This window comes from Dromaius novaehollandiae, chromosome 3 (assembly GCF_036370855.1).
Source record: "Dromaius novaehollandiae isolate bDroNov1 chromosome 3, bDroNov1.hap1, whole genome shotgun sequence".
Classification (NCBI taxonomy): domain Eukaryota; kingdom Metazoa; phylum Chordata; class Aves; order Casuariiformes; family Dromaiidae; genus Dromaius; species Dromaius novaehollandiae.
In genome coordinates, this window is record NC_088100.1 from 63,934,867 (window position 1) to 63,959,190 (window position 24,324).

Sequence of the window (24,324 nt, forward strand, 5' to 3'; positions counted from 1 at the left end):
TACTTCTATAGTCTAAAACAAGCCTCTTCAGAATGAAATGCTTTTATAATTTTTGTACATGGAATCAAGATGCATATGACTTGGGAAAGCCATGGGCCTGCAAGAGAAGAAAGAAGGTACCTGGACAATTCATTCCTCATGTAAGCTGCTATGACGAGTATTACTACAAGTGAAAGAAACATTTGCAGGAGCTTTTTCTTTCTGTTTTAGCATCTCAAAGACAGGCATAGTGGTAGTCTTGACTGAGAGAGATTATACCAAGAATCTGTATTGAGAAGAGAGAGTGAAAGAAGCTTTGCACAGCACTTGCCAACAGAATACCTGTTGTGAACTAGTGCTTTCACACATGCAAAAGAAAAGAAAAAAACGACTCCAGAAGAAGAATTCTTCTGGGATTTAATTTCAGGGAGAAATTCATCTTTTAACATTGCTCCAAAAGACTGCGACAGTGGAAACTGTAACTAGTATGGCAAAAACCATGAATTTCCCTGTATCTGAAATATGTTCATAGTGCTTATTACAATAGTATGTAAATGTTTCCTGAAAATAATAAAATACCAGGCATTTGTATGGTTCCAGATAAATTATTAATCCCACTTGGAAAGTTGTCAAAAAGTTACATTTATATCAATGACACTTCCTTGTAGTGCAGAAGATGTTCTTTCCTAATGTCCAACATTTGTGAAATGGAAAATTTTCTCCTCAAAACAGCACTTGCTTCTTTTTAGCTCCAGATGTTCTGGTTGTAGAAACTGGATATATGTGGGGTGTACATGAAGTTCTGAAAGTCATTTTTGCAGTGCTAGGATTACTTAGGTTTTTTATTTGATTTACGTTTTTTAAATAGTACTAATACAAGAGTACATCTGAATGATAGTTGTGGTTGTTGAAAGGTTAAAAACCCATTATAGATCCCCATTTTTACAGTACAAGTGTTTGGTTACATGCTGGAGAGATGCCCACAAAAATTTGAATCAGGCAATTGGTACAAAACAATTGAAAATACTTAAGATACAGCTCTAGAAAATGTTTTTGCTGCTTATAGTGGCAAAAGAGGTTAAAAATAAATACAGGGTAGAAGAGCTCAAAATGTTTGAGAAGGACAACCAGAATCAAATCTGAGTGAAAGCTGTAAGTGGCTGGAGATAAGCTCAGGAGATACAGGAGAGAGGATTTTGTGTTGTGACACATTGAAATCATCTATACAACTAAATAAATAAGGCCTGAGGCCATCCTTTGATTGTGCCACTTTGCTTAGCAGTTAAGCCTGTCCTTTGGGGTTCATGTAATGACATGGTGTTGTACGAAGGTTTTTGTTTGTAAAAAGTTTTATTTGCAGAGTCCATAGCTGATGGCCAAGATTGAATGCAGAGTTACCTTAAAGAAAAAACAAGGAGAGAAAGAGAGAGAGAGAAGAGAAAGGGGAAAGTTCACTTTTAACAGGATGACCAATTTCTTAGTCATCCGTGGGACCATACTATTTTCAAGTGAAAGCAGTAACTGAGCCTCACAGGTGAGGTACTGGGAAGTGTACTTTTCTGCCTTTCATCTGTAAATGCTCTGTATTCCCTCCTTCTGCTGAAGCTGGCTGCTCAACTAGACCTTCCATATGTCATGTCTCAGCTAGACATTCCATACATATGTTTCGAGCCTTGTTTGATGATCTCTAACCCTCTCCTTCCTGGTTTGTTGGTCAAGTAGTAGTCCTGTTACCTAAGTCTGTGTCTATGCCAGAAAGTGAATTACAGCAGTGGACTTGTGGACATATTACCTAGATGTCAGCATGCTTTTGGCATGGCTTGTTCCAGTCAACTCCCATTCCTTAAAAAGTGAAGCACTGTAAAGGCTTGGTGCATGCCGATGTTCTAGGGAACCAAGAAAACCCAACACTAGAGAAGCAGACAGGCCACCAGCACTTGGTGCCATTCATAGAGTGGTCAGGAAGTTAGTCTTATTCATATATTAGGCAAGAGAAATCTGATGCCTTGAAACCTGAAATGTTTTCCAGCATTCAGTCTTCTACGTGTCATTCATGAAACTGTGCTTTTGTATGCAAAGCATACAATATGAAGTGGGCACATGCAAAAAGCAAATGCCAAAATTTATCCCACAGTGCTTTGAATAGATCCAAGGTGAACCTTTAGATAGTTCAGTCTCTCAAAGATTTGTGATTTGCTTCTTGGAAAGTGATGTGTCAGTTAGTACCTCTGAGGCTTTGACCTGTCCTTTGATCCAGTAGATCAGTGGTAAATGTATGAGAAATACATGTGGCTGAAGTGGAGTCTTAATTTTTCACAAATTAATCCTGTATATTTCCCCCATTAGTTATTTCAGTAGAAAGCAGAAAAAAAATAAAATGACAGTAACCATAAAAAGCAGCTGGGAGAACAGCCCAGCTCTGCAACTCAGAGGAGGAAAGATAATTATGTGGTCCAGTAAATGCTTAAAGACAGAGGACTTTGATGTTTTACATCAGAGTAATAATAAATAGAGACAATGAATTTACCTTTTGCCTGGTATTGATATTTTGCATCGCATCCCCCTCCCACTTAGAACTGTTTTAGTAGTGGGAGGATCCATTACGTAACCTACAGATATTTCTACATTCTTTAAAATGTAAACTTGAATATGAACTATAATACAAATTCATCCCACGAGGGTAAAAAACTAGTCTGCTCTTTAACATATCTTGGATGCTGGCACCTCTTTAGAACAGGCCTCCAAGTTGTGCCTCCCCTGCTAATGCACACTTGCCTGTGACTTACTGCTTATTAAAGCCCAACATTGCTATTGTTTGACAGTTCTAGGTTTGGCTGTCCGTGCCTACATTGTAACACTTAAAAACAGGAGTGCCATACTGAAACACTGGCGGATTCTCAGGGGGATCAGGTCTACTGGCACCTCTCTAATGAAGTCACACACTGTTAAACTATTTTTTTTTTCTTAACTGGAGAAGAAAACAAAGCAGTTAAACTGCTATATCTATTTTCCAGCAACATTAATCCATTTCAAACCACTCCTAACCATAGTAAATCACAGGTTTGTGAGAGAACAAACTGCCTGAAGGTTCACCTCGGGCTATTCAGCCCACAAACAAGTTGCTGACTACTGGCAACAATGGTTGGTTGGGAATTATTGCTCCGTTTACTATAGTTCTTCATTTTGCTGTGTTCTGTTTGGATTAGCAGAGGGTCTACAGCGAGGTGAATTCCAGAGTAAAATGAATTGCTAAGGTGCTGCTGGAGAATGACACTGCCAGACTGCTGAGAGTTTATTTGAGCAATGTGATTCAATTCCTGCATCGAAGTGAAACCTTCTCTTTCACTGGGAAAGGGAATATCTCCCAGAACAAATTTGTCCAGGCCTTGCTGTTCTACTCTGGAGCAACTCAGCTAGATGTTAATAGATCCTGTATTTTCAGTTTAACTGCTCAATTCTGATACAAAATAGAGAAGCTGGAAACCCTACCCATGAAATATGGTATGGTTGCAATATAATATAGCTGTAAGTACTTTGTAATAATCTTAAGAGCAGCAAATGTAGTATTCTGGCTGCTAATGCTATTTGAAAGACAATTGTTTGTATGCTGTGATTACACCACATTTATAAATGGATGGGCATTACTCTCTGAAGATACAGGAGTTAAAGACTGCACAGAACAAGTCAGTTCAAGATAAGTGTTCCTTTTGGAGCTCAAAATTTAAATTAGATCTTAAATTAGATTTAAATCTTTAAATTAGATTTAAATTAGATCTTAAATTAAGATAAATTTAGTTTTATACTTTAGTTAAGTACAAGATTTGATCTCTAATCATTCTGGGAATTGTTAATAATTCCCAAGGATGTTTTTTATGGATCTGGAACAATTTTATTGACTGAACAATTCTATCAGTTTTCACTACCAATAGGAACATTCAAATGTGCAGTTCTCTAGTTGTTTCATAATAAGCATATTTTCATATAAGAAAGGCTAAATGAAGTTACTGAAGAATTCAGAGATGGAAATTCAGGGTCATATGAATAGGGTGAGCTTTTTGCAATCATTTACTCCACAGAAAATTGACTAAACATGGGCCTGATAATTAAATATAAAATAAGGTATGATATGCAGAAAAGAAGATTTTCTCTCTAAACAAGTAAAAACAATAGCTTTGAAAGGTATCTGTCAATAATAAGAAGTCATCATCATAATGATAATGATGGATAAAAGCCATCATCATTGCAGAAAACCTTGATGCCAGCAAGGCTAAGGATTCAGCAAAACTCAGAGTATTTAATATTTAAATATGTTTCAAGAGTATGCAGAGTACTGATAGAGAATTCCCTTCTTTTACTCAATCATTCATTTAATCTCTACAAGAGAGTTTCATTTTGGGGGAGGTGACAGTTACAAAGGCTGTTGGCAAAACAGATTACCTGTGTCAATCTGCTCTACTAGTTCCCATACTTTCTTTAGTCCCTGTTAGAGAGGGGACACTAACCTGGAAATACCCCAAGTTTAACAAGGCATTGGAATTTCTGCAGTTCCTACACTCTGATATCCATGAGAAATCTGCCTTAAATCTCTTCCCAAGCAGCCTGGAGACAAAGAGCATGAGGCCTGATTCATCACTTACTTAATGAAATATTGCCCTCATTTTCAACTATTTCTACAAGTGACCAGTTGTTTTTATGAAAGATTGTAGTTATGTCGCTTTTCACACTGACTTTACATCTATAAATCATTAGTATTGAAGGGATGTTTTTACATACTAGAAGACTCTATTCAAGTACTTTTTAAAGGTGATAGGGAAAAGAATGTAATAGGAAAACAGAAATATGAATAAAAGTAGCATTTTTTGTCTCTGCGATCATCCAGATCTATTTTCATAGAAATACAGAAGCTGTTTGCTCTGCCTTAAATTCTATAAATCAGGCATTTATATATATATAACTTTTAACTCTGGTTTCTATAGGGATGAGAAATTATGTGCAGTACTGTGAGAAAAGGAAAGAAAAAGCTCTTTTACCAAACAATGTTGCTATGCACAATTGGCCTCCTTCTACTACTGGTAAGAGCAAAATGTACTACCTTAAGGTTAATTCAAAGGAAGAAATTACCTGGGTAGGCTTTCCTGTGTGAAATGAAATCAGTGTCCAATTACTGTATCTTCTCTATTTGGAGATATAATAATCCCTGTCACATTTTGCAAAAAGAAAATTACCCATTGATTACTCTCATGTTTGTCTGATCATCTGTATTAAGCACCTCACCAATTACTGGAACGACATATGTGCTGAACATCATACTCAATATGCACTGGAGAAAGGAGAACAGAGTGAAGAAGACTATGAATATTGTTCTTACTTCCATAACCTTTTACCTGCGTAAGCTGGCTTTTCAAAACTTGCTTGTCTGTAGCTTAAAAAGGTCAGAAGAGTTCATGTTCCAATTTCATGCCAAAAAAATCTTACTACATTTTTAAAATACTCTAAAAGTACTAAAATAGTTAAATGTTAATTAAATGCATTTAATAAGTAGAAGTGAACATGCCGCATATTGCAGTTTTAATGAGAAAAGAATTCAGGTGTTTACTTGCTGAATTTTGTCATAGATAAGAATTTATCCCTATCTGTTTATTTCAATTACTTGATGTGCATCTCTTTTCTTAAAACATATAATGCTTTAATTTATTACACACACAGAATTTGAATATAATGAACTTCAAAAAGGCATTTTAGTAGATAAAGTTTTCGCCAGTGGAGTTCCTTCCTGTGGAGGACTGTGCCTATGTAACAGTGCTTCTCTTCTGACAGGTGGTAGTGGGCCATCACAGCCTACCAGGCAGACTTCAAGCCTTCCAATTTACTTATCACATCAAAGGACCAGAGTGCATTTCACATTTCTTCTGAATATCATGTCCCTTTATCTCTATTCTCTCACTACAACTCTTTCTTTCTTTTTTCTTTGTTTTTCTAAACTCCATTTTGAGCTGCTCCTTGATTCTGTCTCTTTTTCCATGGGGGACTTGTAAACCTAGTTTACCGCATTTCAGCTTGTGCAACAGACACAAACTCATGGTATGTGGCTGATCTAAGAAAAGGGAGTTGGGAGTAGAAAATTCATTAATTTATTTTCTTATCTAAGCATAAATACTTTCTCACATGCATTATGAATAGCAGGCTGCAGTCTTATGTGGAAATACATCTTTATTACTGAAAATATTATTAACTGAGAATGACTATTCTGTTCCTGAAAGAGAAGAAAAGAAGCAGCCTAGTCCAGAATTCAAGAGATGTGAAGGAATAACAAAGATTTAGAGGAGCTAATTTTACTTGTATTTATCTACCTCTTTCTTAAGTCTGACCACTTCCAAACACAGCAATGAGTTAAAATTTTCAGCAATAAATCTTCTCTGACACAAGTGTTTATCATTGCACTTCAGCGGAAGTGAAAACTTGGTGGTATTATTTTCAGAAGGGCTGCCCCTGTAAACCCATCAATGTACTGTCCAACATCTCAGGACTAAGTATAGCAAGAGTTGAAGACAGCTTCTTTCCCAGCAGAGAGGTCAGTCCTATCAGTGCTGTCATAGTTGTAACCATGAAGCCCAAACTGAGACTGAAAACATCCCAAACTCAGGGATCATTTAGATCCAAGAATATGATCTGTTATATATTAGAGAGTGAAATCTTGGAACTTCAGTGGGATTCAAATACAGGCTTGGACTATGAATCCATCCCTGTCACAAATTTTAAGAAATGAAGTTCAGAGCCAGTTTTCCTATTTGAACTCATTGCTCTTCCTAACTGAATAATATGTTCAGTCTTTACAGCTCACCACTGATACTCTTACCTCCCTAAACTGGGAACAGAAACTTGCATCTTCTGCCAGACCTGATTTGGATGAATACCACAAGTGCTGCTTATAAGAAACACCATTAAGAAGCTGTTCAGCTAGTCTTTAGAAGAGATGTTGCATTTCTCTCTCAACTTCCCCAACAGACATATGTGTGTAGGTGATCTACATGCGTGCAGTCAGTCTGCAGATGTGCAGCAGATATGTCCATGGCTGCTCTTCCTCTCTTCTCTGTTTTCTGGCTGGTTGAAATTAAAAAGTAAAATAACCTGCATCTGATGTCAAATTCATACTCATGCTCTCTGAGGGATCCACTATTGACTCTGGAGCCAGCTTAGAAACTTTCAGGAGAGAATGAGCAGCTGCTTTGGGGCTGGTATAATCTTCCTGCCTTGAAAATGGACCAGGAGTAGAGAGAGTCTTGGCCCCATGTCTCACTATCATCCCCAATATACAAGCAAGTGGAATGGACCCAACCCAGAAAGGGAAAAAAGCTGGGCCAGGAAAAGGGCAGGAGAAACTTATCCTATCTTGGCAGGCATTCGTAGCGGTGGTGGCAAGTGTCAGTCTAATCCTAAAGATTAAATCTTGAAGTCCTTCCTTACTTCTTGTTCATGGAAAATATTTGCTAATGGCAAAAATGCCCAAATGACTCTTTTTGTGGAATGAGCAAAAATGAGCCCCTGCTACAATTCTGTGCCACTTTGCACATCCAGGCTCCAACCAAATCTTTTTTGGATGCTTGAGCAGTTTGGTAACAGCTTATTTTCCATCCCATTGATGTGTACCTATAAGCTTTTAGTGGCATCAGAAATAAAATTGCTGCAGTATCTTTTCCCCATGGTATTTCCAGCTGCAGCATAAGTAGTGAAAAATCTCCTGAAATAGGCTGACTGTTCTAGCACAATTTTCATCCAGTTCTGTGGGTTGCAGGGGTTAAGGGAATTCAGATAAGCCTCTGAACTTGTATACAGTTATCTGAATCTTACTTCCAAACTTTTTGAAGTTCATCCATCCTCATAATGGATCCCGTGGGATGTTAGTGGACTCGATGGAACATTAGCTGTTTTCCCAATTTCATAATACTAGGACTGGTAAGTACTGTTAGATATTATAAGACAGAATTTGCCAGCCTGAAATGTGTTGTTTATATAAATATGTCTGGAACATACAATATGTCTGAGGGATGAAATGAAAAACAACCAGGAGTTTTCAAAGAGCAGCTTAAATTCAGGGGTGAGAGAGGAGGTGAATTCTGAAGTGCTTTCTTAAATCTGTGCTTCTCTAAATATCCTGATGGTTCTGAAGAAGAAGCTGGAAGATTTCTGTGAAACACAGACTGCATCTTAAGTCTCTTTCCTGAAGAACAAAAAGCAAATTTCTGTCTCCTGCGAGGGAGCTGGTATAAGAGCATTCATAGAATTAAGTTTGCATTAAGAAATGCTGGTGCTGTTTCTCTTTTGCAATCTATCAGTAGTACGTGCTCCCACCGAGCAAGGTTAGTGCAGGCATCTGTTTGCTCTTTTTAGAGGTACTGAGATGTACTGAGATGTACTGAGATGTACTGAAGAGGCTCTGTGTGGGAGGTGGGCTTTTGTTTGTTTGTTTGTGTTTATTTCGGAGTGAGGGAGGCAAAGGCTATTTTAAAAATAGGGACTTTCAAACATTTTGTTCAGTTACAACACTGTTGCTATTTTTCATCTCCTTTGAAGCTGTGGAGTATTTTATTTTTCTGATTCTTTCTAAGTTCTAATATTTGTTGTAAATATCACTTTATATTAACCCCCCCCCAAAAAAAACAATACTAACCATTTTATCTCACATAAGAGAGAAAGCCATAAGTGCTGTAAAAGAAAAAGGAAAATACATGAGAAAGAGAGGGAAAGGGAAAGGAGGGGAAATGGACAGTTCTCAGCAGTTTGCCGATCTTGAACCACTGTGTTTTTATTCCCTTTTGGTCATAGACACTAAAAGCCTGTACATAAGCAAGTACATACATATGCAAGTATGGACCACTTTTACATATCAAATAGGAGGCTGTCCTTAACCGCTATCACAAGCTTTGAATGTAGTGATAAAAATTTGGATCTTTTTTGTAATGCCTGAGGCAATGACTACTGAAGGGAGTACTGACTTTAATAGGAATTGGATCAGACCCATGAGCCGCAACAATTTGCTTCTTCCTATCAGTTAAACTGACCTTTTGGTCTACATAAAGGTCCCAAAAATTGTGTCTTGTCCTTGGAAAAAAAATTATTATTGTACTCTGGTTCTAACTCTAATGATGTTCTTGCACTGGGTACATACAGGGAAAGAAAATTAGCTGTGATAATATATCTGTACATGTGTATTATTTTTAATTAACAAAACACTAGCATAGAGACATAAAATAATTGCAGTTTACAAAAAACAGTCTTTACTCATAGGTGTTACGTAGAGCTCAAATTCGATGTGAAATGACTGTGTTGTTTAATCGTTTTTTTAGAGCTTTTTGTTCTTTAAATAGAATAATTTTACAGAAATAAAAATGGCTGAATCAGCATGGCTCTTACTCCTCATCTCTGAGAGGAGGGAATACAGAATGGACACTGGAACATAAATCAGATCGACCACTGGCAGAACAGCAATATGGAATGAAATACTAAGTTTAACTGTTTATACACTTATAGGCTGTGGCTTCATGTTTCTGTCCTGTCAGTGGTGATCTGATGTACAGGTGATTGACTGTTCTGGACTGCTTGTTCTTGTCCCTCACTGGTGACCAGAGATTGCTTACCTTCATTCCTATAGCAGTTCTGCTGTTTGCAAGGTGATGTTCTGAATCGCAGCTGTAAAACTACTGCATTTTTTAAACTCTTCCCAAAAAACCCACCCTTTTGGTGTTGGGGTTTTTTTATTGGATCATTTCAAAGATCTTGTTTAGGATGCAGCCAGATAAGAATTGAACACACTGTAGAGGGCCATGACTTTCATGAGTGCCACCTATAAAATTGGGTCTGATGCTAACAAATAGTAACATGGATGAGCTGTTTGCCTCAGCCGTAGAGAATGAAGGTTGCTAGCTTAAGGTTTTCGTTGTGAATACTGAGGAATACACCACTGAGAATTTTCTACTTACCCATCTTTACACATTAACGATGTCCTGGACTGTCCATTCTTCTAAGAAACTTTAGCTACTTGAAAATCTTTTGATTATGACACTATTAACAAGGTGTCTTTGAGCATCTCTAGTGCCAAAACAGAGGCAGCAGAGGACAAGGATAGAGACACTACTGCAAAGTCTTTAACTAAATATAGCTTTTCTTTTCTTTTCAGAGGTGCGGAGAAATCTCATTTGATAATCCTGACCAGAATGCCAAATGTGTTCGCATGCTAGGTAAGGGTAGGAGTCTTTTGCCCTTTTGATATGAGGTGTGTGTGGAAGCATATTGCATTGGGGGTTTCTTCTCAAAAGCAAATGATAATGGCTGTGGTGATTCACAACAGCATGTATATAGCTCACCTACATGTAGTCCTCATTATTATGTTCTTAATGATGAATTTTCAGTTACTTGAATGGTATCATTCCAGTAGTGCCCATCTACATAGATAAAAATACAGCCACATCAACACTATAATTGTAAACTGTGATGTACTCAAATTCAGAACTCATCTTGAAAAGCTGAAGACTTCTGTAATCAAACCAGGTTTTTAAAATTGACCTGGGGAAAATGTGAACTTTCGTAGGCTACACACCTTCAATATAAGGGAGCATTTATGTGTGTAAAAAAAGAATATCAAGTTCACAAATATATTTCAAAAGCCTGTAGGTCAGGCCTTCAGCTGCATCAGTCAGCAAAATTCCAGTCATTGGAATTTCACCAATTTGCACCAGCTGGGCACTTTGCCCATCATTTGTAAAATTTAATAATGGGCAGAAATGTCTGTTCTTTCGGAACAATACAGGAATGTTCTGCTGTGATTCATTAATTTCTGTGACCAATTTTATTGTATTTGCTTGTTTCATCTGTAGTGCTAGTACTGAAATGTTAATAGCGTCATTAGTCCTACAGTGAAAAATAGTTGTAGGTATCTAAAAACCTAGAAGATAATGTTTACTCAGGAAAAATGAAATAATGGAACATTTGCGGTATTAGGCTTTAAATTCTGAAGACCTTTCACCTGTCAGGGCTGAGATAAATATATGCTATAAACTAGACCATTGCATCTAATGACATGAGGCTGAAATTGTCACAGTTATAAAAATCGCAACTGGCATTGCCTAGGAACTTAATTCCCACCTGGGTGCATGGCTGTGTTCTGTAATAACAGATTATGTGGTTTGTTGTTTATATTCATTATATCCTATTGTCACAATAGACCATAATTGCTGTAGAGGAAATCTGTCATGCTTATAGTGCACAGATCCCAACAGATGAACTGACACAATGGAGCATAATGATCTGTTACATCAATGATCCATGGTTAGAGGTTCTCAATGGCACAAGCTGACAGAAAAGATACACTTGCAATCCTTTATGATGCCAACTATAATCTACAGCTTAAATACCATTGAGTTCATAATACTGTAGTTCTAAGGAAGTTATATCCATGCAAATGTTATTATCTCTTTTTTTAAAAAGATAAAGGAGATTGAAATGAACTAAGATGAACTAAAGATTAGAGTCTTGTGTTTCAGCTGGTTGGTCAGTTGGTTTGGCATTTTTATACCAAGTCAGTCCAAACTTGGGGGCTTGGCATTGTCTATAGTGCAAATGATTCTTTCTGAGCATTGAACAGAGGAAGATCTTGTTTCCATTACATATATTCTTATCCATGTCTCCTAGTTTGTGCATGTGTATGAATAAGAACATATGCTGTACTCTTGTAAGAAAACTGATGAGAATGTAAAAATGACCCCAAGTGGGTCAAGCCAAAGGTGTGGCCAGCTCAAGGACTTTCTCAGGCAGAGGCTATCTCTCTAGCAGATGTAAAAAACAAAGTTTCCTCCCTAGTATTACTATTCATCAGTGTAGATAGCAAATTAAGGACCAGAGTGTCCTATATATTTCACTCTAAGGTATACCAAATGATGTAGTCAGCTGAGGTTATTCTAAATGTAAGTGGATATTCCACAACTGGCTCTGTAAATGGTATGGGAAGTAGAAGCAAGCATTATATGGCTGTTCTGAGGGCAGCTACTGGGGACAAACTCCACTGTCTTGATTTATTAGAGAAAATTTGTCAAGGAAATGTGTGTGGCTGTGAGAGTGTTATAAAGCCAGAGGACTTCCATTCTGACTCTCTCTGCTTTCATATCCATCTCTGTGAGGAAGAGCGGGAGCCAAAAATTGTACAGGCTGAAATGAAAGACCTAAGACTTTGTGTTGAATGCCTCATGTAGTATCCAATTTCAGATTTTACAAGGGAATTGAATTTCCAAAGGAATGAAAGGCAAAGTTTGTCACTGATCAATGTAAACCTGACATTGTAGTATCTGTGAGTATAAGTAGTGAACAAAGCACAACATGCCTTCAGAGAGGGACATCTTTGTTGACTTTGAAATGTGTTGAAACAGTCATGCTGTCATTTACTGTAACATTGACAAATGCTGAAAGAAATCTAGAGGGCAAGTTGCAGCAACTGCAAGGGGGTAATTGTTTAGTACGAAAAGAAACATAAGAATCTGGAACACTAAATATATTTCTCCAGGTATCTTTGATGCAAGGGCAGTCTATACTTGGAACTGTGCATTATTAAGCAGTATTCTAAAATGAAAGTAATTATTTTTGACAAAAACGTCCATATCTAGATTATACTACTGATTCTGGTTTTGCTTCAAATTTAAAGATTTTTGGAATAATACTAGGCTTGCTACCATGATTTCAAATTCCTTAATGTTACATGGATTTTGTGGATAGGGTTGTTTTTCCGTAAGGGTTGAGGAAGAGAGGTTTGCATTGAAGGTCTTGCTCTATTCCTATCTTCCTACTGAAAAACAAGAACTAATAATTGGATAAAGAAACGTCTAAATGTTTACGATGACTGCAGTCAAAGTAGGCAGCTTTTCAATGGACTGACTTGATATTGCTTAACCAAAAGCTAGGAGCAAGAAAATCAGTTTAATGCCTGTTTTTTTAGCATTGGAGTGCTTGGTTTTTATATCCCAAGTGTGAAAAATAACTTGAAGAAATAAATTAAATGGTCACTTAACTGTGCTTCCTGAGGATATAATAGAGAACAACTATGTGCTCTGCCCAAGATATGCTTATTATCAGTGTAATGACATGTACTCAGCTACTTACAGAAAATGGTGTTCTCCCTCTTATGATTTATATTATACTTGCTTCTTTATGTTGTGCTAGATAAAGCTATATAACTTCTGTAACTTGCAGAAGACAGCTGGTCAATGGACCACCTTAACTTTCTGAAGACCCGAGATCAGGTCCTAAATCTATCACAGATTTCTCAAGTATGGCATTGGGTAAGGCTTTAAACCTCCCTGCAAAATGGGAAGAGAAGTGCTTCCTCACTTCTTGGCAATGCTGAGGATAAGTTTTGAAGTTGAGGTAGTGTAGTAATGCAGGTCATAGAAATAGCATGCTGTCAGCAAAAGCGTGTTGTCAGAAGTTTCCCTTAGGTTCTGAGTCTCTGAGGAGCCACAGGTAGTTCATCAGCATTTCCATACAGGGAGCAAATCTGCACTGTTCTGCTTAAACTGGACTAACTTGTTATCTAGTTATTGTAGATACTCAGCCATGACAAATTTGATAGATATGCTGAACTAGATGTCGAAAACATTTTACTTTATGCTACCTTCTAGAAGTTAGAACCCAGGGCTCCTCATGTCCCTTACTTATACTGATTTTGATTTTAAAAGAGATTGTTGGCAACAAAATTAAGCAAATAGCAGGATACTAACTATCTGGCTATTAGTTCATATATTCATATTATGCAGGGCAGAAGGAACTCTCCTTACAGGACCCACTGCTATTTTCAGTGGCACAACCTGTAGTTAATTTTTTCCATATGTAGACAGACAGGGTCTGAGCTCAGACATGACACAATATCATATCATGCAGAGATAATTGGGTTAGTTTGCTGTGAAAATTGCTGGTTGGGTGCCTAAGCTAATTAACCCTGCTGGGAAGACTTGCATACAAGCTTGGAAGAGTGCAAAGTTAATGCAGCTTTACCAGTTCTCACATCTTAACTAGCTCATTCAAAGCTCACTCAGTAACCTCTACAAGGCAGAGCACTGAGTTTTATGAATTTATCCTGGAAGGAATAATATTCCCATATCAGGCTTTAGGATTGAGACATAAGAAAATGCTCATGCTGAAATATTTTAGAATGGTGAAACATATTCAAATGTCTGTGGTGATTTTACATTTTGTTCTTAGTCAGTTCTTTTCTATTGTTGTAGTCAATCCTTTTCTATTGTTCTAATATTGCACCTCTTTTAGTGTGATATAGAAAATCCTTTTCTATTGTTCTAATATTGCACCTCTTTTAGTGTGATATAGAAACAGATATCCCAGAAATGAACATTGGGAATGATTGTCTGGTATTGATTTATTACCTTAAAAGGGGAATTAGACATCTGAGAGAGAAACATTATGCTTGAATACACCCGTCCCTCTAACCTGTGGATGAGTAGTCTGTGGAGTGGTCAGCTATCATATCTGCCTGCATAAGATAAATTCTTTGGAATTTCTTTGCTCAGCCATTTGTAATGGTACAGGAGAAAAAATGTTGGTCACCTGGCTCTCCCAGGGCACTGTGGTCACCTTAGTCATGTCAATTTGTCACTGATAACATGACAATATATAAACTACTCTGACAGTAAATGTTTTTTTAATACTCATATTGCCATTTTGCATAAAGGTCTGCCAGAGAGAGATTTGTTTTCACTTTAGAAGTGAAATATAGTGTATGACTGTATAGTGTATAAATAGAGATCAGCTTATAGAGAATAGCCAGGGAAACCAAGCTTGGTTTTCCTTATATTTGCTATATAGGAAGTATGCAGGCACACTCATCATAACATATACAAAATTAAATCATCCCGCCAGTTTCATCTGTTCAGCCTTACTGATGACAGTGGAGTAAGGGAAATGGATAATAAAAAGTATATGATCTACTATATTATTCTAATGACCAGACTTCCACCACCAGATTTTGTAATGACTCCTTACTGAAACACTGGGCAGTTTTTGAAGAGGTCATGCCTCTTGCTAGCTAACTCTGCAGTATGCAGAGATCTTTCCAAGGGAAATGTGAATTGCTCTCCTTAGGGAGCTCCTTAAGGAGCTAGTGAGTAAGATGAAAACAGAAGCCTACCAGACACCCCATGGCAAATGGCTGAGGTGCTTTCTTTTCATTATTGTGAATTCCATACAGACAGGAATAATGTGGGTGGGTTTTGTTTCCCTTTTGGTGTAGACTTAATCCTTGCAGAAGTAGACAGATGAATCCTTGTTTGGAATAAAAGTAGTTTCCTCACAAATAGCCATTTAGAATTCATCCAAGAAAAGAGCAATCAAAAAAAAAAAAAGTGTGGGTCAAAGGGAGAACCTTTTCCTCCTCAGACTCGTAAAACATAAATTTGTTGGGGCCACACACTTACTTTTATATTCTTAATTCCCCCTCCAAAAAAAGATGTTTTGGATGTGGCATACTTCTACCATTTATTACCTATGGAGAGTTATGGTCAAAGGAATCAGCATTTGGCCATGAAATGAGTTTCATGGATACAGCTTCAGTCTTGGTGGCTCTTTGCCCACAGCAGAAAACCACCACACATTTGAACAAAGTTGGCAGCTGCAGCTTAAGAGAGAGACATTACTGGAATAACAACTGTATTGAAAGCCAGGGTTGAGGGGTATTGGCAAGGCTCTGACTGGCTGGCCTCTAACTTACATAAGCATTGAACTCATCTTCACTGAAAAAAAAAGTTCTATTTAAATTTAGTCTGAGAAATGTAGTAAGGTAAATAACTGTATAACCTAAAAGAAATAAATCTAAAAAATTGTTAGATGTGTCAATATGCCCTGAAGTGGAAGGGAAAAAGAAATAAGGCAACTAAGCAAATAGTTCTGCCCTGGTCAAACTCTTCAGCTTTGTAAAGCTTTCTGGAGCCTTCACTGACATAATTTGAAATGTGACCCTATATCTCTTGTACACCCAAAACTTCTACTGAAACTGATAGGCATGCATGAGCAATGGTGCTCTAAATAGCCAAATATACATTCTATTTATATCCCAATCATTTGAAGACCTACACGTGCACTTGACCTTATGCAGACTAAGTATTCTATCTATGCAAATGACATTAAAATAAGCACATGAAATAGACTTTGTAAAATTAAGCAATGTTTATGGGAAAAAAAGCCTAAAATCTTCGCTGACTAGTAAGCAATCTATGCTTTTCATGATGCTGCCCATCAGGATCACTCAGAACTTTATAGTGGTAGGTGGGGGTTTAAGATGTCTACTACAAAAGCATAGGTTTCTTTTCTATGAGCAGCTTGCAACACATGAAGAAGGCAAGCAGTTTTTTCCACACTAAGGCAATGATGTGAATGCATAGAGAAAGACATATATTATGTCTCTTTCTGATATTTTATTAATGTAGATAAATTCAGATCTAAACATAAAAGTCTATGCTATGAGCTTTTCACTTGTGTTTTATATTGTGACTGCCAATGAAAGTCTCTCAAGATACCATTTCTACCAAGAATTTATTATGACTAGAATAGTATGAGGTAGATATTTCTGGAACTGAAGCTCTCCCTCATTTGAACAAACAAAAAGTAGATATTTTCAAACCACCTCTAATACATTTTTTTTGAAAAATATCTTTCCCGTGTATTAATATGCTTTAAAAGTAGGACTTAGCTCACAGCCTTGCAATTATACTTGCAAATGCATTAAAAAAGTGATCTTATCACCATCAAAATAGCAGCTTATTGCTTCTTCATGTCATTTAATGGACACTCAGCCCTCCTCCCCCAGTTGGTTCTCTGTTACTGAAATGCAACATATTGTAAATCTCCCTGGTTTTCTTTAAGAACTCTCATTATTTGTTCACCAGAGTGGTAAAGAGGAGGCTAAAGACTCGGTGCATCGACCCGTACTTTATCTGGAAGGCCTCAGTCGAGATTCCAGGCTGCCTACGTTGGAGTGTAGCTTGGAAACTGAGAGTGGTAAAGTGGTGGGCACGAGGCTGCAACAGAGGATCCTTTGTCAAGGAGTTTACAGTGTACACACGCTGTCATTGTGCCCCTTCATCACTGTGTTATCATTTTATGCTAAACAAATAGGAGCTCTTTGTCTCTACTATCATGAGATTTGTGCCCAAAACCACACAGAAGGTAAATATCAAATACATCTTCATGTTTCATGACCACTTGATTAATCTGGTTAAGAAATGATCAAATATATATATATATATATATTTAAAAAAATGATAAAATGAACTGAAAACTCTGACACTCTTAGTATATTTGAAAAAGCAGTTCTCTAGTATCGTCTTATTAGTGCAGTAATATTGATTTAATTTAATTAATATTTCAAATAAATGTATAGCCTGGTAGCTGAGTGGCAGTGACCACCTGTTTATCCTGTTCTGTCCGGTAAATCAGGTCAGATCGAAATCACTTGTCTTGCCAGTATTCTACCTTTCATAAGGGTGCTAAAGGAGACAAAAACTGGTCTTAGTATTTTGAGCAGACATGTAAAACACTTTTCTCAATGTAATTTCTCTTTTTTTCTATCACATAAAGCTAACTTGAGTCATAGGTAGTTTTTATGCTATGTCTGAGCTTGGTATAGGAAAGAAATGGGGGTGTCAGGGATCTCTGAAGGAACATAATAATGTGAAATTCATGCATGAGGATTTGACCCTCACTGTATGATGTGGACACGTCATGATAGCCTTCCCTAGAAGGGAAAGTTGCTGTGTTGCCCACACCTACACAAGCCATTCATTGGGACCAAGGGACCTATGGATTCAATTTAGATGCCAAAACTGAGAAGATGATCAAAAAGCAAGCAAGGAGCCCCATACACACCCCAAATTCCCCAAATCCTTGACTCTTTAGTCTCTGTTTCCATCAAAAAGGCATTTTGATTTGACTGAGAATCTCACTGTATCTCATTCAGAAAAAAACATAGGTTCATAAGTCCTGTCTGGCAGTGGCATCCAAAACATGTCTACAAATACCAGCAGAATTTAGTGCAGTAAAAAACCAAGAAGGACCTTCATTTTCATTCAAAGCATGCTGAAGCCAGAGGAATTGCATTCTGCTTCCTGTATACATAATAATCAACTGAGAGTACAGGCTATGAATTCTGGGCTTTTATTGCCCTTAAGTGGTCAAAACCCACATCTTTCTTACTCACGAGGCTAAAGGCAATACAGGTTGGGATAAAGTACTCAGTGGTCACCTGTTGACCCTGCACAGGAAAAATGATGGGAGGACTACTAAATGTATGGCTCCAAGAGGACAGCAAATAGGACTCTGACTTGCAGGCTATGTGGGGGAGCACATACACATCACACAAGGAAAATCCTGAGTTTTGTTTCCCAGATCTTTCCTTTTTCTTTTTTTTAACAAGACAGTTATTAGATAAAGTAGAGAAACAGTTGCTTCACTGATTTACTGAAGTTGATTTCATATCTTATTTCATGGTATTTGTCACATGAGTTATTGCTGATCCCCTGTTGGAAAAAAGATTTCAAGTGCCTATTCAGTCTGCTGCCTCACAGTTTGATTTTTCCTTGTGCCTAACCTCATGCCTAAACATGGACTGCATTCACATAATTTCCCATCTTCTTTGTCCAAACTGGTATGAGTGGGATGCGTTCGCCAAAAGTACTTGCTGTACAGAAAATTGCTGTGACTAACCATATTGCAGTAATAATGCTCTCTCACAAAATGGGAAGGGGGGAAAAGGAACAATTAATTGAGATAGTAATGGAACCAAACTTGAGAGGAAAACACTTATCCACAGTTTTGCAACCAACTGTCTCTTTATGATAGCATAAGTATAATAAGATCTCCATGCTTCCAAACTTTCATTTAAATAGTTCAAATTCATATTAGGTGATTGAGCTCATCTCTAGCAATTAATCTTTGTTTCTTTGGTTATTACTTGGTGATACCTTGTAATTTCACAGTCTCTGCAATTCTCTGCAATTTCCTACAGATTACTGGGTAGCTGCCCTTTGTAAGAGTGATTTATGTTTGAGAAAACCCTGGAATTTCTGTGCTTTCAAACTATCTGTTCCTGGCTGCAAATGTTCATAAGTGTCTCAGCTTAAGAATGCATTTCTCCTCTATTTTCCTGTGGTCTGTACTGTAAAGGATGTCTCATTGTACTTTGGAGATAAATATTTTTTGCCTGTTCTGAGTTGTTGTTAATAATTTTACCATTCTTATTGAGAATTGGGTGTATATTATTTATAGGACTTTTTTCATCATATTATAGGCTAAAAAAAATCCACAATACCAAACACCTGCTGTTCTTTGGCCTTGCTAGCTACATAGCTAGCTTTCCCCGATATCTTCAGCTTCCTTTTTCTGTCTTTTATAATTTATCATTTCTAATCTTTATCTGTTTGCTTTCATATACTTCTTGTATTTCCTAAAGCATTAAGTTGATCTCTTAGATCATCCCTTGATCATCCAACTACTAAAGCATGTATTTAAGTATTCTCACTGAAGCCAAAATATGCGTAGGCAGAAATATCTTCCTGTGCAAGGGCTGGTCAGAGTATCTGGCACTTTGCATGCTCAAGCCCTGATTTGATCCAGATACTTAAGACTCTAGACTCATGGAATCATTAAGTGTGACTATGAATAATCATAGTAAAATTTCATTTAGCAACAAGAAATGGAACTTCTGAATCTCAAATACCGACACCAAGAGATTACTGTACTACTTACAGGAGAGTTCAGAGAGTGCTCCTACTGTATTTCCCTTATATGGCATTCCTCTCACTATAAAGATGAAATACTGCTGAAAACAGTTAGGATGGGATTCATCTGAGTAAATGTAGGCATTTGTTTAAAAAAAAGAAGAGGTCTACCTATGAGCTGTCACCTAATCTTTCCTTTTGTAGTGAAAAAGAACAAGAAAAAGAAACTTCAGTGGGACTCTAAATTAGATGTTTAAAACTGGTCCAATGAATCCTACTCAGAAAGTGCCAGTTTCTTTCTCCCTGTTGACTGTTAAGGGAACTGAAGTTAGGATGCATGCAATTACAGGAGATGAATCCTACTCCTGGAGTACAGACATTGTTTTTTATGGTGTTCAGAGCTCTAACATTTCTAGTACTGGGGATAATAGAAAATTGGGGCAATCAACCTCATCTGTAAGATAATTAATTGCTTTTATATGTAAGAGCAATTTCTAAGTTTTCAGCATATTGTAGTAATGTTTGAAAGCACTATAAAAGACTTTTTGGATGCTTACGAGGTATGGAATGGCCTGATGGTCACACTGTCCTGTCCTGTGGGAGGAAAATTTAACTGTATCATGAAATGTTTGGATGTGAAGACCATATTCAGTCATTTACATCTGAAATATGGTTTTGATTTTCATACTATTTTAAATACAAATTTCATCCCATGGTAACATTTTTAAGGAGGGGACTACAAAACCTCTCCTTGCAGACAGCATGTCTACCTTAGTGTTGTAGGTCAGATCAGGAGCATGTTTTTGAGGTGCTATCAATTTATTGTGAACTCTGCTTTGCATCATGGAGCAGTCCCAGAATACACAGACCGGATTACTTAATGTGAAAGTAAAGTGAACCATGTGCTGTAGGAACACACCCAGCTACATGGGAGTATATTAGAAATAGTCCAAACTAAAGCCTCCGGTGCACATATAGCGCAGACATTTAGTCTTCAGCACCAGCTATTTAACTCTTTACAGATCTGCTCCTATTGTGGTGTGCTATTTGCTTCTGTGAACCTATCCAGGGAGTCAATAATAGCTGTGTCTTCAACCCATCAGCTGCTCTAGTACTCAGATTTCGGTATCCATAGAGTGCCTTCAGGACCATGCAACCCAGTTAAGGTTTAACTGAGATGCAGGAGACGTAGATGAACTGTAATTTATGACAGGCTGTAAGCATGTGTTTTCCTGGGTGTCATTTGCTTACTTCCAGTATGCGTACCACCAATTTGTGTGTGGAACCGAAAAGTTCATCAGGTATTTGTCTTCTACTGAGAAATGAAGACAGGTTTATGGGAAATGGAAAATGTGATTTAATCCAAGGTGAAATTCTGTTCTTACTGAAACTTAAGCCAACATGCCTTTTACCTATAGGACAGGATTTCACACCAAGTTTACATGTGAGTACAGAATAAACTCAATTTACCACTTATTTCAGAGGAATTTATAATATTCCAGAGCTTCGTTTACGGACATAAAAAAATGGAACCCTCACAATTTTGTTGATGCATATACAAGACATGTAAGTTCATATTGTAGTAGCTTTCGGTTTTATAACAGTGCTAATGAGAGGAACTCAGAAATACTGGCATCACACATGGTATTAGTGGACATTTTTAGAAGAAAGAAAGGACTGATGGCCTAGAATTCATGTCTGCATCTGAATATAGCGTGGGCAATAAACTGACATCAAAATTGTGTAACTCCATCATGACAAGAAATATATTACCATGCTGAAAAAGAGGAGATACTTATTTTTTAAGTTTTTTAGTCATTTAGAAAAAAGTATATGAAAATCGCCCATCAGTACATATCAGATATACCAACAGATATCAGTCATTTAATCTTGATGTTGTTATTGTTAAATACCGTATGAAATCATTAACCTCATCTTTAAAAGAAGCCTCTGCATTTTCACTCCATGAACTGTATTTAGGGTTTTTACAAAAGTACAAAGACAAATTTATAGCTAAGGTACATGACTGGGCACTTCATCAAGATCCAGAATGTGCTCTGGCACTTTTATTATTAAGATGGGCATTTGTCTAAGAAAAGACAGAAATTTTACCTCTCTCAGCTCTAACTGCCCTGGAAAGATTTTCTAATGGAATCTGATTTCTTTTCCTATTGGTTTCCAGAATTTTGTATTTACAGACTCAGGTCAGTGTCTGCCATGCAACAAAATTATTGTTAAACCGATATTATTTTACTTTGCTTTGGAAACCTCAGACAGAGTTGCCAATACACCCAGCCATTCTATGAACATTCAATTTAAATTGCCAGGTGACTGCTCCTGTGGAAGAAGTTGTGGGGGTGTGAAAAAAAGCTAAGGGAAAGCATAAATTATTCCAGTCCTCGGTTAGTTACATGATGTAGCAACAACAGCCGTCACTGACAGAGCTCTGCTGGAAAGGGAAGATGAATGACAGACACTCTGCTGTAATTTCTCCTATCAGCAGAGAGCGTAACAACAGGCATGAATCCACTGGTTTAATCAGAGGTAGTAAAACGTCCAGGGAGCTACCACTTCCAAGATGCAAGTGCAATTGCTGTCATTGCACATTTGCCCTAGAGGGCTCTTTAGGCAAGTGTGTGTCATAATATTTTAGAAGCCAAAAGAATCCGAGTTCATGTGACTTTAATTATTAACGTATTTCCTTTTTCATAAAAAGAAGGAATGGAAGCATCATAAACCAAGATGCCCAATCTCATTTATTTTCTGCTGTTTGAGAACAACACTCAGGGCTTTTGAAGTCTGTGTATTGTTTGTTTCACAGGGAAAAATTACATTATAATAACTCTCAGAACATTTTAGAGAGAAAATTCTGTTGTTTTTGGATATTTTTGTATTAATCCAATCCGGTTTCTCTGTGCCATGAAGGAATCTGTGTTTGGTTTAAGCAGAACAATCTTAGATACCACAGTTGCTTCAAATTGTGCAGCTCATTGAGACAAAACAAAAAGTCTCTTGATAATTGATGACTGAATAAACAAAGAGGAAACTGAAGGCAGATGTGTCCTGGAAAGCTTTTTGAAATCCTAGGATGGGATGGGGGAGAGTTTGGGTTTGTTTTTTAATCAGAAGCACCACAATTCTCTCTTTACCCGTAACATTTCCTACTTGACATTTTTTGTTCTTAATCGTTGCTGGGGGAGGGTGTTGTTGGTGTTTAATTTTAAGTGAATTTCCAGTAGTAAATCTAGAAGGGCTTTAGGCTGGCAGCTGTGTGCACTCAAGCCTTCCCTCTGCAAATAGGCTCTGATGAGGGAATGGCATAAATCCCTCTGATATTGTCCTGCCAGTAAGCTTCTTCCTCGACATGGAAAGATCATCTGTAGGAATTACTAAGCGACTAGCACCTTTGTCCATCTGTTTTTTATATTCTTGCTGAAGCTGCCTCGAGAGTAACAAGAAGTGCTACAGGACAGACCTCGTATTATGGACACACTTAACTCCCTCGGTAGGAGCAAAACCAGCCAGAGGCAGGGCCCATGATTCAGCTCCCATCTTTAGTTCTCCTGCCACTATGCCCGCATCTTTTTTACTGAAAAACTGGCCTGCCTTTGGTAACAAGCATGAAACCAAGTTGGCTGGAGAAAGAGTTCCTTCAGAAATATTTGACAAAAAGTATCCTCCTGAAATTGGATTAAGTAATTGCATTTCAGTAAGAAAGATGAAAACTTGAGGCCAAAATCCAGTAATTTGGGGTAGAAAACCTTTGGCCAGAAACAAGCTATAGATTCAAAAAAGCTGCTGTGGCATTTTACAGGCATGATAGGTGAAGCCCTGTACACTTCAGTTCTTGTGTGGGGGATGTGCATCACCGTGTCTCTCATTGAATTACCATAGCAATTCAGGCAGCCCTGGTGACACCTCACAGTGGGGACAGCTCAGCTGAAGAGCATCCATCGCAAAGGAAGGTGGGATGATGATAGAGGCACACTAAAGTTCCCTTGAAGAATTCCTATGGCAGCTCTGAATCAAATTTTTCCAGGTGGAAGCTGAAATATGGGTTGTGGAGGAAAATGAGCTCTCAATTGCTTTGACAGATAGTAACACTTCCTGCAGAATTCAGGAACTTTTTGATAAATATATTTTGTAGCTGATAACCCAGTTTTCTGCCGTGTTTCTCAACTGAGACTATTCAAAGAGAGCTACTGGATAAGATCTTTACCCAAGTGCAGTGGCCCTGCTTTGTGGTCCTAACTTGTCTGACGTAACATAAGATGGAATTGGGTTAACATGTGGATGTGGATGGCATAATGGGAGTGATGGAGTTGACGTAGAAACTGTCTATGTCAATTCTAGATCAGTGCTATTGTATGGCTTGTGAGTGTCTTGCTGACAGAGCTGTCTTCTAGTTGGGATATAAAAGTTTGCTCCTAACTCCCTGTGCTCATTGATGATTCTGTGGTGTATCTTCTATAAGGACATTTATTATGATACCCTAAAAAAGGACTTCTTCACTGTAAAACAAATAAGTTTGTCTTTTATTTCCTTTAATTGTAGGTGCAATGTGTAGCAACACATTGTTCTA

The 24,324-nt window shown here is 37.5% G+C and overlaps 1 protein-coding gene across 3 annotated transcripts in view; it reads left to right on the forward strand.

Moving 5' to 3' along the window:
- The window catches only part of PDE7B (phosphodiesterase 7B), a 192,254-nt gene that overhangs the window by 56,233 nt on the left and 111,697 nt on the right, over positions 1-24,324 (forward strand). For all 3 annotated transcript variants that reach the window (XM_064509024.1, XM_026120540.2, XM_064509025.1), the window contains exon 2: positions 10,154-10,214. In XM_064509024.1, coding sequence (XP_064365094.1) covers positions 10,154-10,214 — 61 coding nt within the window. The remainder of the gene's footprint in view (positions 1-10,153; positions 10,215-24,324) is intronic.